A 15,154-nucleotide genomic window follows, 5' to 3' on the forward strand; every position below is an offset into this window, starting at 1 on the left:
ACAGACAATTTAGCCTACCCAATTCACCTGTACCACATGTGTTTGGACTGTGGGGGAAACCGGAGCACCCGGAGGAAACCCAAGCGAATGCAGGGAGAACATGCAAACTCCACACAGAAACGCCAACTGACCCAGCGGAGGCTCGAACCAGCGACCTGCTGGACTATCTACTTTGCCACTGCGTCACCATGGCCTCATACATTTAAAGTAATACATCGTTTACATTGGTCCAAACAAAACTTAGTAGGAAATTTCTAGAAGTGGACCCTGCATGTAATCGGTGTGGGCTAAAACCGGTATCACTGGTTCATATATTTTGTAGCTGCCCAAAATTATCATCTTATTGGGAAAATATTTTTACAACATTCTCAAAAATAGGTAAAAAGCCAACAGATCCAGATCCCTGTATCGCAGTTCTAGGCATTACTGATTCCGAATAAACTTAACAGTACAGCACAAAATATAGTTCCATTTGTCCATCTTGTAGCACGAAGGTTAATATTACTAAATTGGAAACAGAAACACATCTAATGAGGGATGAAATGAGACATTTGGACCTGGAGAAAATCAGATTCTCCCTAAAAAAAAAAAAAAGAAGACAAATTTTATAAAATCTGGTAACCTTTCGTGGATTATTTTAAAAACATAAATTCTCCAAGAAATAGTTAAATTAAAAAGGATTAGACTAATTTGGATTAAAATAGAAGGTCAATATATTTTTATTTCTTATTTTATTTATTAATTAATTTATTAAATTTTTACTAATCTATTATTACTATACTTCTGTATGTATTGTTTGCATATTGCTTGTTTTATTGTCAATTATTGTGTGAATGCTGGTTGAACCAAATTTGTAAAAATAATTGTGTTGAAATGTCCAAAAAAACAATCTATAAAATCTATAAAACTTTATGTAAAAAAAATAAACAAGCAAACAAAAACTGAAATCTTGTGATCTGCATGAAAGCTGCAGTTTGGAGAGAATAAAGCAGCTATATCTAGTGATATAATCAAATATGTAGTTAATAGATTAAGTATTTATTGTAGTAAAAGAAAAACAATATGTTTTGGACTAAATTAGGTGTGAAATTTAAGACATTTCTTTTTATAAAGAAAAAAGACTGCAGAATGATTTTTTTTTTCAGAATGTATAAAGAGGAATGGCAGTTGTTGATCTTGAGTCAAAAACAACATGCTGAATACTTTAGTTTGAGTCAAGATGATAATAAATGGGGCAACCTTTTGAGCTTTCTTCTTGAGAATGGGCAAGAAAAACTTCACATCAACAAAAAAAAAAAAATTACAATTATTTGAATAAATAAACATCTCCATTTTTCGAGCCCTGTTCGTTTGTTTTAGTTAAATGGGTTAATAGTTGATACAGTTTTAGCGTAAATGCAGTTGTTTATTCGCTATTTGTAGTGATCTTGTTGCAGAAATTCAGTAATTCAGAGTCAAACACGGATATCTGCACTTCATAAAAGATGTGTAAACTTTTGGCATCTTTGAATAGTAGCCATGTGACAATAATTATAATATGGGGATGGGGAGGAGATCATAATAGAAAAAGGCCAATGGGGCAAAAATGGCAGGGATGCTGGGGTCACTCCTATACTTTTTTCAAAGGACATCTTGGGAGTTTAAATGACCACAGAGCGTCAGGACCTCAATTTAACGTCTCACCCAATGAATGATGCTCACTGACATATATTCCTCATCACTATACTGGGGCATCAGGACCCTCAGAGACCGCAGGACGAGCTCCCCCTGCTGGCCTCATTAATACCACTTCGTGCAGCAACCTAATTTTCTTATGTGGTCTCCCATCCAGGTAATAATCAGGCTCAACCCTGCTTAGCTTCAGTCGTGACCATGTGAAAGCTGCAGAGAGCGAGCTGCCATCAAAAACAACAAGTTTACTGGTGTAAGATACTTACATAAGCCTGTTGAGTCTACAGTGTTTATCCTGCAGTAGAGCAGAGAGTTGATTCACTCGTGTGTCTCCTAGTACACGATCACTCAGATTCAGTTCTTTCAGGAGTAACGGGTTTTCACCCACAATTCCAGTCACAAACTGACAGAATTCATCAGCAGCAGGACTCAAAAACCTGAAGAGGAGAAGATCAAGCAGGAGTCAGCTCTCAACTTTTTACTGCATTACAAGACTGCTGATAAGGCAAGATTTACCTATTTATAACACCTTTACTAAAACAAAAATCAAACAAAAATTAACCATGTAAGTCCAAGTTAATCTGCAGGATGACACTGTCCTCCTATAAAGTGTTGCTTGTTTACATTAATTTACAGTTTCAATTTAAAAGGGTGTGACAAAATTTACTACACATCTTTTACTAATACCCACCTCAAATTTCTGAAATCGTCTACAACTTACAATTTTGTTTGTGCTTTATTATTTTTATATACATTTTTAGTATTTTATACCTTTTTTAAATTGACTTGGTCTTATTATTGAATGAACATTGTTTCAACACAGATTTCTTATGGCTAAAGAAACAGGCTGTCATCGATTCTCTACTTTGCTTTACATGCTAAGAAGAATAAATATCAGTTAGCATTTTGCAATAGTAAGAGTGTTTAAGACATGATCTTAAGAATATTTTTTTGGAACTCAGAGATTTGGATGTATTATTTATGATCTGCAAAAAGAAAAATACATTCAGACATAAAACGTAATTCAGACCTGATGGTAACTGCATCATGTCTGCTTTCAAACACACTTGTGTTTGTGGTGCAAAAGTGTTAAAACTGCATTTATTTCAGTTTAAGTTAAACATTTCTTATTCGTCTGTTCATTGTGTTTTTCTAATACTGTGTTTGCAGACTAACAGAGAAAACGGTGACACTCAGTCTTGAAAAACTCTGAAAGACTAAACTGTACAGAGATCATACGAGATCAAGCTCACTGTAGTGTGTACACTATATATTCCAGGAAAATATGCATTTACAGACAATCGGAGCTGATAGAAATTTACCTTTTCTATCGTGTTCGGGTGAAATCTGAATGATTTACAACCTAAAAAAACTCATAAATATAAATATACATCTGATTGCCTCAAGGCCTTGTGATATCCTCCAACATATGCACTTGAACATATAAAAGTGATGATCACCTCTTTTATTGAAATTTGAGTCTTTTAATCAATTTTGTTACACCTGTAGTGTTCTCAGTCAAAAGTGACCTCCATAGGAAATTAATGGGTAACCAGACTATATTCATCCATCAGACAGAATACATCACCATACACACCGCCCCAAAACAGGTGTCTGTTATGTGAACCCATCTGTGTGTGTGTCTTTCTTTCTTTCTTTCTTTCTTTCTTTCATCTCGCTCAAAAATGACCAAAGTATAACTAGTGCTAGTTCTGTGTCAATACTCACTGTCTCGATCCTCAGCCACTATCCCCTATATTAGTACACTAATATAGTCCAATTAAAGGATTAAATGAAAATTTGAGCACTCAGTACACAGGAAAGGATGCCGTTTTATCTGTGTTTTGCTGGTTAATAAATCCTTCAGATGGATAAAAATGTCAGTTTCTTTGGTCAGACACTGTGACAGTTATTTTAGCAAGCTGTCTATTAGTAATGAAACAAAGTATTTTGATTTCTGTCAGTGATTTCATTTTGTAATATATTTTCAGTACCTATTTGTATTTTAACTGCAGTTATTTAATGTCTAATTCTATAAGTTTATATTAAACACTACTTTGAGACATTGTTCACAGCTAAAGAATGTTGAATAAAAAAATTGGTGGTGGAAAATGTGTTTGTGCTAATATAAGAGCAGTAAAAAAACAGACTGGTCAAATTTGACCGGGAATACTAAAGTAAGGGGCGGGATGTGAATACGACAGGAAGGTTAATTGAAGTGTGCTCAGAAACATTTAGGCCGGACTCACACTATGTACAGTTGCCTTGAACTGGGCTGAAGTACGCTTGTCCCATCTCCCGTCTCCCCCAACAGCCTGCACTCACATTGCATTCGGGCCTGAACACGCTTAGATCATTGATGATGCGCTGTTCAGTAGAGAAGCGCTCTCGCTCAGCACAGTGGAGATTTCTTTAGTTATATCGCTTTAGTTGTTTGTGATGCAGTGACACGCATTCAAATATTTCGCCAAACCGATCAGCCACTTTTGACGCTCATAAACAATCATAAAGTCCTCGTGCTGCAGGAATTAGGAGGTTTGCTGAAGGTGCAGCTGTCGTGCAGTGAGCGGTTTGCTTCTTTAATAATCTATGACAGTTTGCGTTCATTGAACAGTAAGAAAGATTAATAAAGCCATATGAAACAATCCAGCAAAAGTCACGTCTCACCTTCGGTTTCTGGCTTAGGCGTGATTTGCAATCACAATAAAAGCGTACTGCACCAAAGCCCAAGTGAACCGCACTCTGGCAAACCTCTTCCAACCGGGCCAGGGCCGGCCAAGTGAACCTTGCCTGAGCCCGATTCAGAGCATTTACAATAAAGAGTACCTGCACATCCAGTGACCTATTATGTTTATAATGTTGTATTGAATAATGCACCACAACTTTTTGATGACTTATTATTATGCAATAAAATTCCCAGCTTATAGTTTTAGTGAAATGCTCTCTAAATAAATCACTTTCATGCATATTTTCCTCAGGTCTCACCTCAGTGTCTTCAGTGTACAGTGTGGATCCTGCAGTAAGTCAGTGAGCTCCTTCACTCCTGATTGTCCAGGATCATTTCCTCTGAGATCCAGCTCTATCAGGTGTGAAGGGTTTGATCTCAGAGCTGAAGCCAGAGCTTTATAACCTTCTTCACTGATGCTGCACTCGGAAAACCTAGAGGAAATAAAACAGGTGTCACAAAAAAAATCACAAATTTGAATCACAAAAAAAAAACAAAAACATTTTTACATAAATTTTAGGCACCATAGGCTCACTTGCATGTTGATGAACTGCATAATACAAATAAGTCTAAAGGTGTGAAATAGAAGTGAATGTTTAACATCTAAATAATTGTTCTGTTTTTAACTATGTAACCGAAAAAAAAAAAACTATTCAAATTAAAAGTGAATATTAAGAGTTCCTTTAAAAAACAGACAGGTATTTTTTAATACACAACATAAAAAACATACAGTATCTACAACATTTCAGTAAGATTAGACATCAGCTCACCCAAGTTTCTCCAGTTTACTTTCCTTCAGTACATCAGAGAGCCGCTTCACTCCTGAATCCTGCAGATTATTATTGCTCAGGTCAAGATCCTTCAGACTGCTGGAGTCTGATCTGAGAACTAAAGCCAGAGCTGAACAGCTTTCCTCTGTTAGATCACACTTACTGAGCCTGAAAATAAACACCAACACTGAAGATTCACATTTTTTAATCATACAACGATACAGTTGTGAGGCTCAGAACGAAGGGATAACATATCATTCATCTCATTAACAAATTGTTTGCTTTTTTATGCTTTGCACTGCCCACATTTTGGAATGCACAAAAAGCGTAGTTAATGTTTTAATGTATTGCTACTGTGTTAACCTGTAATATTTGTATATTTGACGTTTTCATAAAAATCATTAGAACTAAAGTTTTGCTTTAGCTGTTATCTGCAACACCACACACCTCAGTAACTCCAAATCACATTTTTCCTTCAGTCCAGCACAGAGCAGCTTCACTCCTGAATCCTGCAGGTTATTATTGCTCATGTTCAGCTCTTTTAGACTGGTATCTGATCTGAGAACTGAAGCAAGAACTGAACAGCTTCTGTCTGTTAAGTTACAATCATTTAACCTACAAGAGAAAGGTTGTCACAGAATTTGATGGAACAAATACAACACATTCATATTTATATCAGAGCATCAGAACTGAACATATTATCAAAAAATAAAAACATGTAGGGTGAGCACTTGGTCATACATCGGTGACTGATACTAAGGGTACTTTTCATAAGAGCTATACCATATTTATGAGTTTTTATTTCATGCTGAAATTAACACTAAACTGCATTACTTCAAGAAAAAAACAATTTTCAATTTAAATAAATAAATATAGATATTTTAATTTATATTTCAGACTTACAAAGCTTTTCTGGAGGCTTTGATGACTGCTGATAGTCTGATGAGACACTCGTCTGATTTCTTGAATTTCTGAAGCTCAAACTCCTCCATCTCCTCCTCTGATGTCAACAACACAAAGACCAGAGCAGACCACTGGGCAGGTGAAAGATCAGCAGATGAGAGACTTCCTTTGCTAAGGTGAGACTGAATCTCTTTCACCAGAGTTTGGTCGTTCAGTTCATTCAGACAGTAGAACAGATTGATGGATCTCTCTGGAGAAAGATTCGCTTCAAACTTCTGCTTGATGTACTGAACTATTTCCTCTTTGATCTGGTCATTGTGGTCTTGCTGCTGATCTGCTGATCCAATGAAGGACTGAAGTATCTTCCATTTGCTCCAGTTATTGTGGTCTTGCTGTGTCAACAGACCTCGTAAGAGTCTGCGATTTGTCTGGAGAGACAGACCAAGAAGGAAGCGAAGGAAAAGGTCCAGGTGACCAATGTCACTCTCAAGTGCCTTGTCTACTGCAGCCTTCAGCAAATCAATCATGGGCTCATTTCTGTTTCTAGAGTCTTGATCAAACACACTTTTCTTGTTGATGTCTAGAATCAGATGTGCATAAATGGCTGCAATAAACTCTTGAATGCTCAAGTGAACAAAGCAGTACATGGTACCAAGAACAATCCCTGTTTCCTTCTTAAAAATCTGGGTACACATGCCTGAGTAATCTGAGGCCTTATAGATGTCATTACCACAGGCTTCCAGGTCTGTGTCGTAGAAAATCAGGTTGTTGTTTAGCAGCTGCTGAAATGCCAGTTTTCCCAGTGAAAGGATGGCGTCTTTATCCCAAGAAACATCTGGTGTGTATTCTCTATCATACTTTCGTCTGCTCTGCTGGATCTGAAAGCGCAGAAAGTGTGTGTACATCTGTGTCAGAGTCTTGGGAGTGTCTTCAGTGTTTGATTTCTGCAGTGTTTTGGAGGCGTCATCAGCCTGATTGTTTTTCACATCATTATTTCTCTTCTCCTGTAAAATGTTCTGGAGAACAGTGGCTGAAATCCAGCAGAAGACTGGGATGTGGCACATGATGAAGAGACTCTTTGATTGTTTAACATGATCAATGATTTCTTTGGCCTGATTCTCATCTGCAAATCTTTTTCTGAAGTACTCCTCCTTTTGTTCATCATTGAATCCTCTAACTTCTGTCACTCGGTCGATACAGTCAGGAGGAATCTTACTGGCAGCTGCTGGTCTGCTGGTGATCCAGATGAGAGCAGAAGGAAGCAGATTTCCCTTGATGAGGTTCGTCAGGAGAACATCCAGAGAGGCTGGTGACGAAACAGCATGACACATCTCATTACCAGCAAAGTTCAGAGGAAGACGACATTCATCCAATCCATCAAGGATGAACAGGACTTTATATCTATTCCTTCTTGTAAGGTTCAGTTCTTTTGTCTCTGGGAAAAACTGAGTTATAAGCTCCATCAAACTGAGATTTTCTTCCTCCTTTAAGTTCATCTCTCTGAATGGAAGAGGAAATATAAATTTGATCTCTTTATTTTCTTTTCCTTCAGCCCAATCCAGAATAAACTTTTGCACAGAGACTGATTTCCCGATGCCAGCGACTCCTTTTGTCAGGACAGTTCTGATCTGCTTGTCTTGTTCAGACGCTTCAAACAAATGTCTGCATTCAACCTCTATCTCTTGAGCTTCATGACGTCTGGAAGTAACTTCAATCTGTCTGACCTCATGTTCAGTATTGACCTGTTCACTGCCACCCTGAGTGATATAGAGATCTGTGTAGATGTTCTTTAGGAGTGTGGAGTCTCCTTGCTGTGCAATTCCTTCAAACACACACTGATACTTCTTCTGATGGTCACATTTTAGCTGATGAATGAAGATCAGCTCATCTTAACATACATACAGAATAGAATTAGATCAGAGTAAAATATGTGCTTTTATTTTTGATAATTTGACAGTTTCTCACCTTCTAGTGTATCAGCAGCTTCATCTTGCTTCATTTCTCTCAGGAAGTAAAGTGTGAGATCAAGAGCTGCTTCTTTTATTTTGCATCTGTTTTTATTAAAGTCTTTTACAAATTCTTGAATGTTTTCTTTTTGCAAGATTTTCTCAAATTTATTCAGCTCATTTTTCACATATTTAATTATTTTGCTTTCAAGATCCTGCAAAGAAAAAAAAAAAAAAAAAAACGATAAAAGAACAGCAAAATTTTACCAAAGCACACATCTATACTTGTTCAAAATGTAAAACAAAATAATGTTAAATATTCAAAAAACAAATCAAGTTAACTGGCTTAATTTAATTAATAAATTAACTTTTACTTTAATCGATATCAATGTTAATTTCACATTTTTTAAGAACATTACGACTTTCCTTATCTCATGGTTTCTTGAAAGAAATGACCAACATTTATATTAATATTTTTGCACGCCAATTAATTTATTTATCACATATTAAGTCATCAAAGTTTCCTACCTTGAAGATTGACAGATGACTGTTGGCGACTTGTGTCTGTGAATCTAAATGTATAGTCTCATAATGGAGCCTGTTAAAATAAAATGCTACATTTTATAGCAAACTATTATATTTGTATTTAAAATTATTTGCATTTTTTTACAGGAAAAATAACATTAAGCGAAGATAAAAGCATATTTAAGCAGAATTTATTATAAAAAGAGTTCAATCAGCAGTTCTGTTCCTTCAGTCCAGACCAAGATCAAAAAATCCACAGTACATTATACCATTTTTAACAGCTCGCCTCTTTTTCCACATCACATTGATTGTTTTTATCCAAGTCAAATTATTATGTTTTTTTTAGTCTGCACATAAGAGTGAATGCTGCATTTAGACCAGCACAAACTAACCTCAACTAAAAAGAAAACAACTTCAAGTGTGATTCATAGGGATGTAACGGTATTGTAAATACCGTCATACCGCAATATTAATTTTTTTCGATATTACCGAAGTCGCATGACTCGGTAAAACTATAGGTCTTCTGAGAAAATTTGCTTAGGCGAATGAAGCGAACGGGAGGTAGCGAAAACTACAATACCCATCAGCCCATGCTTGACCATCATCCCTTGCGGTCTGTTGTCGCTACAGATCCAGTAATGCGGAAATGGAGTGTGCTGCTAGAAGCGGGGATGAAAAGAGCTGGAAAACTCTAAGGCCCCGTTTACACTAATGCGTTTTAGTTTGAAAACGCATAAGTTTTGCTACGGTTACGCCAACCGTCCACACTACGCCGGAGTTCTCGAGCGCCGAAAACGGAGCGTTTCGAAATGTGTGGATAATGTCTCAGTGTGGATAATGAAAAACGGAGACATCTGAAAACGGAGGCGGGGCTGCAGACGTTCGCCTCTCTGATTGGGGCTTTTCCTGAATATTAAGTAGCCTAACACGCACAGTTCAGTCCTGCATCCTCTCCTTGTAAGTTCAGACTTCGCAAGTTTGATCAAGGCTGCAGTCTCTTCTTCTCAGTTTGATATGGAAAAGCAGACTATACCGAGGACACGGGTAAATCTTCAAAGGGAACAGTGTACTTTATAACTTCATTCACATCACCCTGGCTTCGTTGTTTCACTTTATCAACAATAAAATGTAAACATGATTTAAGGAACTGCCTATTTTCATTTTAATATTAGCAACTTAGACAGCAGAAATGTTGAGGCGCCGTGCTGCATTTATGAGCGTCATCTTCACTGTGTGGATATTTATAACAAAACGGAGCCGATAACAACTACCTCCTTTCAATTTCAGTGAAAATACGAAACACACCCTCTCTTTTGCTGAGTATCAGTTTTAATAATCGATAATGGCCATTTTAAAAGTATAACATACAATAAGTTTATACATTATAGGAAATAAAGGCAAGCAATCAGTCAATATACAGAATGTACATGGTTACATTAATCATTAACTTATCTTTGCGCTCAGCCAAAACACGTTACCTGAGAACAAGTAATAGATTCCAATGACCAAAGTCAGGGAATATGTCGTTAGATAAAGGCAACAAGATAAATGAAATATCCCGTTTAATAAATATAGTGAGATTAGATCCAGCGGGAGATGCTTGATGAGAAGTCCGACTAGCAGAGCTCTCATCTGTGTAGATGGGCTGAGTGTGATTAAATGTTGAATGTGAGTTTTCAACAATACTAAATTGAAACTTTATTGTTTTTACATGGTTTAATAATTTTTTGTTATTAAAATTGAAGTTCCTGTTTTAAAGCTTACAGATAGATGGCTAATTTGTATGTCATTGACACTTTTGGCACTTTTTTGGAGTATTTTCATAAGTTTTGTTTTTTCCTGTAAATGATTCAATAAATACCGTACCGTGACATTCATACCGAGGTATTACCGTACCGTGAAATTCTGATACCGTTACATCCCTAGTGATTCATGAAAAAAATATTTTTATATTTTATATACTTAAAAAGTAATCTATTCTGTCTTCTGCAAAGAACACCAATAAATCAATGTCAATACATCAATGTTTAATAAGATATACAAAAAACATAACTCACTAATATTTTATCATTAATCAAAATATTTGGGGCAAAAATTCACAATAAACATTTGCTTAAAGTAAATATTCTCAGTCTGTATGGGTGACCAATAATAATAAAATCATGAAATACCTTTTATCAGATGATGGTGTTTCCTCACTGAAGTTTGGAACGTCTCCTTTTGACTGGTCACTCTTCACAGACACAGAGCTGAACACAAATGAACCTGAACTTACACTGAAGACACACACGCACACACACGCATAAACGCACGCACGCACACACACACATTTGTTTTTGGGAAAAGTGGGGACATTACTTAGTTTTCCATTCATTTTATACTGTCCAAACCGTATATTATATTGCTCTCACCCCACCCCACCCCTAAACCCAACCATCACAGGAGACAGTGTGCAGCTTTACTCCCTGATTAAACTCATTCTGTAGGATTTATAAGCATTTTGAGGAATGAGGACGTCACCAATGTCCTCATATTTCACCTTCTTTTTGTAATACCTGTGTCATGCAGCTCAAACAAAGCTCAAACAAAACCATGAAAAATATTGTAATATATATAGTATAGTATATAATATATTATTAATGTAATATATATGGTGTTCTGTACAGTGAATGGTAATTCTGCATCACCAAAAGGTATTTTAAACATGTAGTGTTATTTTATATTATATCAGCACATCAATATTAATTTAAAGATTTACAAAAATAAGTGAATAATAATTTATTATTGATCAAATTCTTTTGTAAACATAACAGAATAATCTGATTAATGTTTAAAGCAAAAGTTTGACAATAAACATTTGCTGAAACATTTTCAGTCTGTATGGGTGACCAATAATAATAAAATCATGAAATACCTTTTATCAGATGATGGTGTTTCCTCACTGAAGTTTGGAACGTCTCCTTTTGACTGGTCACTCTTCACAGACACAGAGCTGAACACAGATGAACCTGAACTTACACTGAAGACACACACACACACGCACGCACGCACGCAAACACGCACGCACGCACGCACGCACGCACGCACGCACGCACGCACGCACACACACACACACACACACACACGTTTGTTTTTGTGAAAAGTGGGGACATTACTTAGTTTTCCATTCATTTTATACTGTCCAAACCGTATATTATATTGCCCTCACCCCACTCCACCCCTAAACCCAACCATCACAGGAGACAGTGTGCAGCTTTACTCCCTGATTAAACTCATTCTGTAGGATTTATAAGCATTTTGACAAATAAGGACGTCACCAATGTCCTCATATTTCACCTTCTTTTTGTAATACCCGTGTCATACAGCTCAAACAAAGCTCAAACAAACCCATGAAAAATATTGTAATATATATAGCATAGTATAATATACTATAAATGTAATATATATATAGTGTTCTGTGCAGTGAATGGTAATTCTGCATCACCAAAAGGTATTTTAAACATGTAGTGTTATTTTATATTATATCAGCATATCGATATTAATTTAAAGATTTACAAAAATAAGTGAATAATACTTTATTATTGATCAAATTCTTTTGTTAACATAACAGAATAGTCTGATTAATATTTAAAGCAAAAGTTTGACAATAAACATTTGCTGAAACATTTTCAGTCTGTATGGGTGACCAATAATAATAAAATCATGAAATACCTTTTATCAGATGATGGTGTTTCCTCACTGAAGTTTGGAACATCCCCTTTTGACTGGTCACTCTTCACAGACACAGAACTGGACACAGATGATCTAACACTAAAGACACACACAAAAATTGTATTTTGATTTAGTTAATTCCCATCACACAGGTTAGAGGAGAAATGAGCTAATGCAATACTATGAAGCACTTTTCAGTAGCTGATAGTTAGTAGCTAAAGTTCAGTACATCATCTTTTGACTAGTGATGTTTAAATCTTGATAAAAAGGCAAACAAACTGAGACAAACAAACTCTGTCAACTGCAGAAACCAGAAGGTAAAATAATTCATCCAATAAACAAGACAACAAGCTGTATGCTGCAAATGTAAGGCTGACAAATGGCTGAACACCATTTAATTTTTAAAACTATATCTGCTGATTTAGACTGTAAAACATGATTTCAGGGATTTATTAATCTTTACGGAGACGCTGTACACTGATGAGTTATTAATACTTTGACACTGTCTATTAAATCTCTGTTACAGATGTACTGTATGGTTTAACTTCTAAATAAAGCATCCACATCAGTTACTAACCAGCAGACATGCTCCATATAAACATGCAATAATGCTATTCTGAGGTTGAACAGGACTTCAGCTGTGCTCAGTTTAATTCACTTAACACACAGCATCAACATATTGCAAATTAAGGGTGAAACTGGATCTCAGTAAGAAAAAGTACATCTGTCAGAGGCTACAATGTAAACTAGAAACTATAAAAATCATTGGAATGGTTTGCTTTTACTTTTAAACTCAATTTCAATAGTTAAGTGCTTTTAACTAGTGTGACGTCCATGGCATCCTGCTCTGCATCAGTCTCAGGTTAGGGCAGCTTTGAAGATTATGCCATGAATTGAAAATTGTTTGTAAGTAAGGCTCTGGCAAAGTCAAACACTTTTTAACTTTAAAATACTGCATATTTTTATTATACAAAGAAGAATGATTTATCATCCAATTAGTGTATATTTACAATAAGAAAACCTATAAAATTTAAGCTGATGTTCTGTAGAGAATTATGCTAGAAATAAAAAGAAAACCAATGGTTAAAACTCAGGTGAAATTAGTGGTTCTCATTTCAGTCTCAGCACTAGATTTGTAAAAAATGCTAAATATCTCTAAAGAATAACTGACAGTAGACTAGAGTTTTAACTTGTTTTTGCGTCGTCTTTACATCAATACATCTAATTGTGAGTAAAATAGCAAGGTAATATATTAATTACACAGTTTTTAGTGGATTTAGAGAGTGATATATTTTAAAGTACAGAGCAGTTATCAACATCTACCATAAAGTATTACTGGTAATAAAATATGAAAGCAGTTTTAAACCCGTGGCAATCTAAAAAATGTAGTTGTGACTACCTGTGGTTCTGTGACAGTTGGTGTTCTCCGTGTTCTTTTGGCATGTTGAGGCTAGAATCCTTGTGTCACTGAAATCATTCAGATGTTCATCATGACCTGGACACAACAATGTGTCACTGCTATCAGAATCATAACAGTTCACAGAAAGAAAAATATGGGAGAGCATGTTACTTTTGTCCCTACTGGCAAGGTAAAAAAAAAATAAAAATAACAATGCGGAATTGTGTAATTATTTTGAACTACCTAATAGACATGCAAAATACTTCAAAATCAGTAATCTGAAAATATCCTTGCTGAAAAAAAAGCTATTTCCAGCCTGGTTTTAGCTGGTCAGAACCCCTTTAAATACCAGGCTGGTCTACCAGCTAAAACCAGACGACCAGACTAAGGGAAAACAAGAAGTGCATTTTCAGATTTTAATTTTACAAAAAAAAAAAAATTATTAGTATTAATGACACGCACAGATGAATTGTTCCCCACAAAACTGGCAATATCAGCTAACAAAATCATATGTTTAGTTTTGATTTCATGTGGACTTTAATATTAAATTATTATTTACAGTTTGACACATTACATATTGCATTTTAAAATATGAAATTATTTTAACAAGAAACAGCAGCATACAGAATCAACACCAGAACATCGTCAAATCATTTTGCACCGTAGATTATGTAATCTATTTTATAAAGGGATCTTTTATAAGTAGGCCTTACTGATAATAACTGTGATTTTCCAAAAAAAAAAAAAAAAAAAAAGTTGGTTGGTTGTCCACTAATCATTAAATCTGTTGTGTATATGATGCCAGAACGCTTTTAGAAAAAGAGGGGAAAAAACGCTCTGACTTAAAGGGTTTTCCAAAAGCAGAGCACATTTCAGATATTTTGTTTTTGCAGCTTCTTTCTGTACAGGAAACGGATGTGGCGCGAAACCAGTAAAGGGAAATAACCATCAGCGCTGGGTTTTGCATCAACTCATGCGTGTCAAATTGTGACGTATACTTTTCGCTCTTTTCATTGTGCTGATTGAAAAAAAAAAAAAAAAAAAACGTTTGTAGGCTTAAACTTTATAATACACTAAATAACATGATAATATATTTAGCCGTTTAACTGATACCATTGATTTAAAATGCTTCCTTTTGGTTAACAGCTAAACGATCAATATGTACATTGGTACCCAATATAGATCACACATTTTACGTCGTGGTAATGAAATGGAATTTAGTGCATGCCGATCACACTTATGAGTTAGGCTAACCACGGCAAAGATATATTTCTTCCATGTTAAAAAAAAAAGTTATAATTCTCTCAAATAACGGTATTAGTCTGAGTATTCAAACTTACAGCAATACAGAAGTCTTGTGCAGCAGAAAATTTTACTCCAGAGGTCTATAAAACACTTTCGGTTCTGACTCTCCTTTTTGCCACATGCTACAAAGTGAAAATGAAAGTTGATTTGGTTCTTTAGCGCCATCAACTGGTCATGCGTGTGAAGCACTGAATGAACA

At 35.5% G+C, this 15,154-nt stretch overlaps 1 protein-coding gene across 5 annotated transcripts in view; it reads right to left on the reverse strand.

Moving 5' to 3' along the window:
- si:ch73-286h23.3 overlaps nt 1–15,154 on the reverse strand; it is a 192,114-nt gene that overhangs the window by 40,958 nt on the left and 136,002 nt on the right. The window contains exons 1-12 of one of the 5 annotated variants that reach the window (XM_068216628.2): nt 14,991–15,104; nt 13,651–13,746; nt 12,252–12,350; nt 11,455–11,559; nt 10,712–10,816; nt 8,544–8,613; nt 8,035–8,230; nt 6,070–7,957; nt 5,614–5,781; nt 5,167–5,334; nt 4,657–4,830; nt 1,938–2,108 (exon numbers count right to left, since the gene is read on the reverse strand). In XM_068216628.2, the coding sequence (XP_068072729.2) occupies nt 1,938–2,108; nt 4,657–4,830; nt 5,167–5,334; nt 5,614–5,781; nt 6,070–7,957; nt 8,035–8,230; nt 8,544–8,613; nt 10,712–10,816; nt 11,455–11,559; nt 12,252–12,350; nt 13,651–13,694 (3,188 nt within the window). In that variant the 5' untranslated portion in view covers nt 13,695–13,746; nt 14,991–15,104. Of the gene's footprint in view, nt 1–1,937; nt 2,109–4,656; nt 4,831–5,166; nt 5,335–5,613; nt 5,782–6,069; nt 7,958–8,034; nt 8,231–8,543; nt 8,614–10,711; nt 10,817–11,454; nt 11,560–12,251; nt 12,351–13,650; nt 13,770–14,990; nt 15,105–15,154 lie in introns of those variants that run through there. The other 4 variants (XM_073937302.1, XM_073937304.1, XM_073937303.1 and 1 more) reach the window with 4 other exon arrangements.

Source organism: Danio rerio, chromosome 22 (genome assembly GCF_049306965.1).
Source record: "Danio rerio strain Tuebingen ecotype United States chromosome 22, GRCz12tu, whole genome shotgun sequence".
Taxonomy (NCBI): domain Eukaryota; kingdom Metazoa; phylum Chordata; class Actinopteri; order Cypriniformes; family Danionidae; genus Danio; species Danio rerio.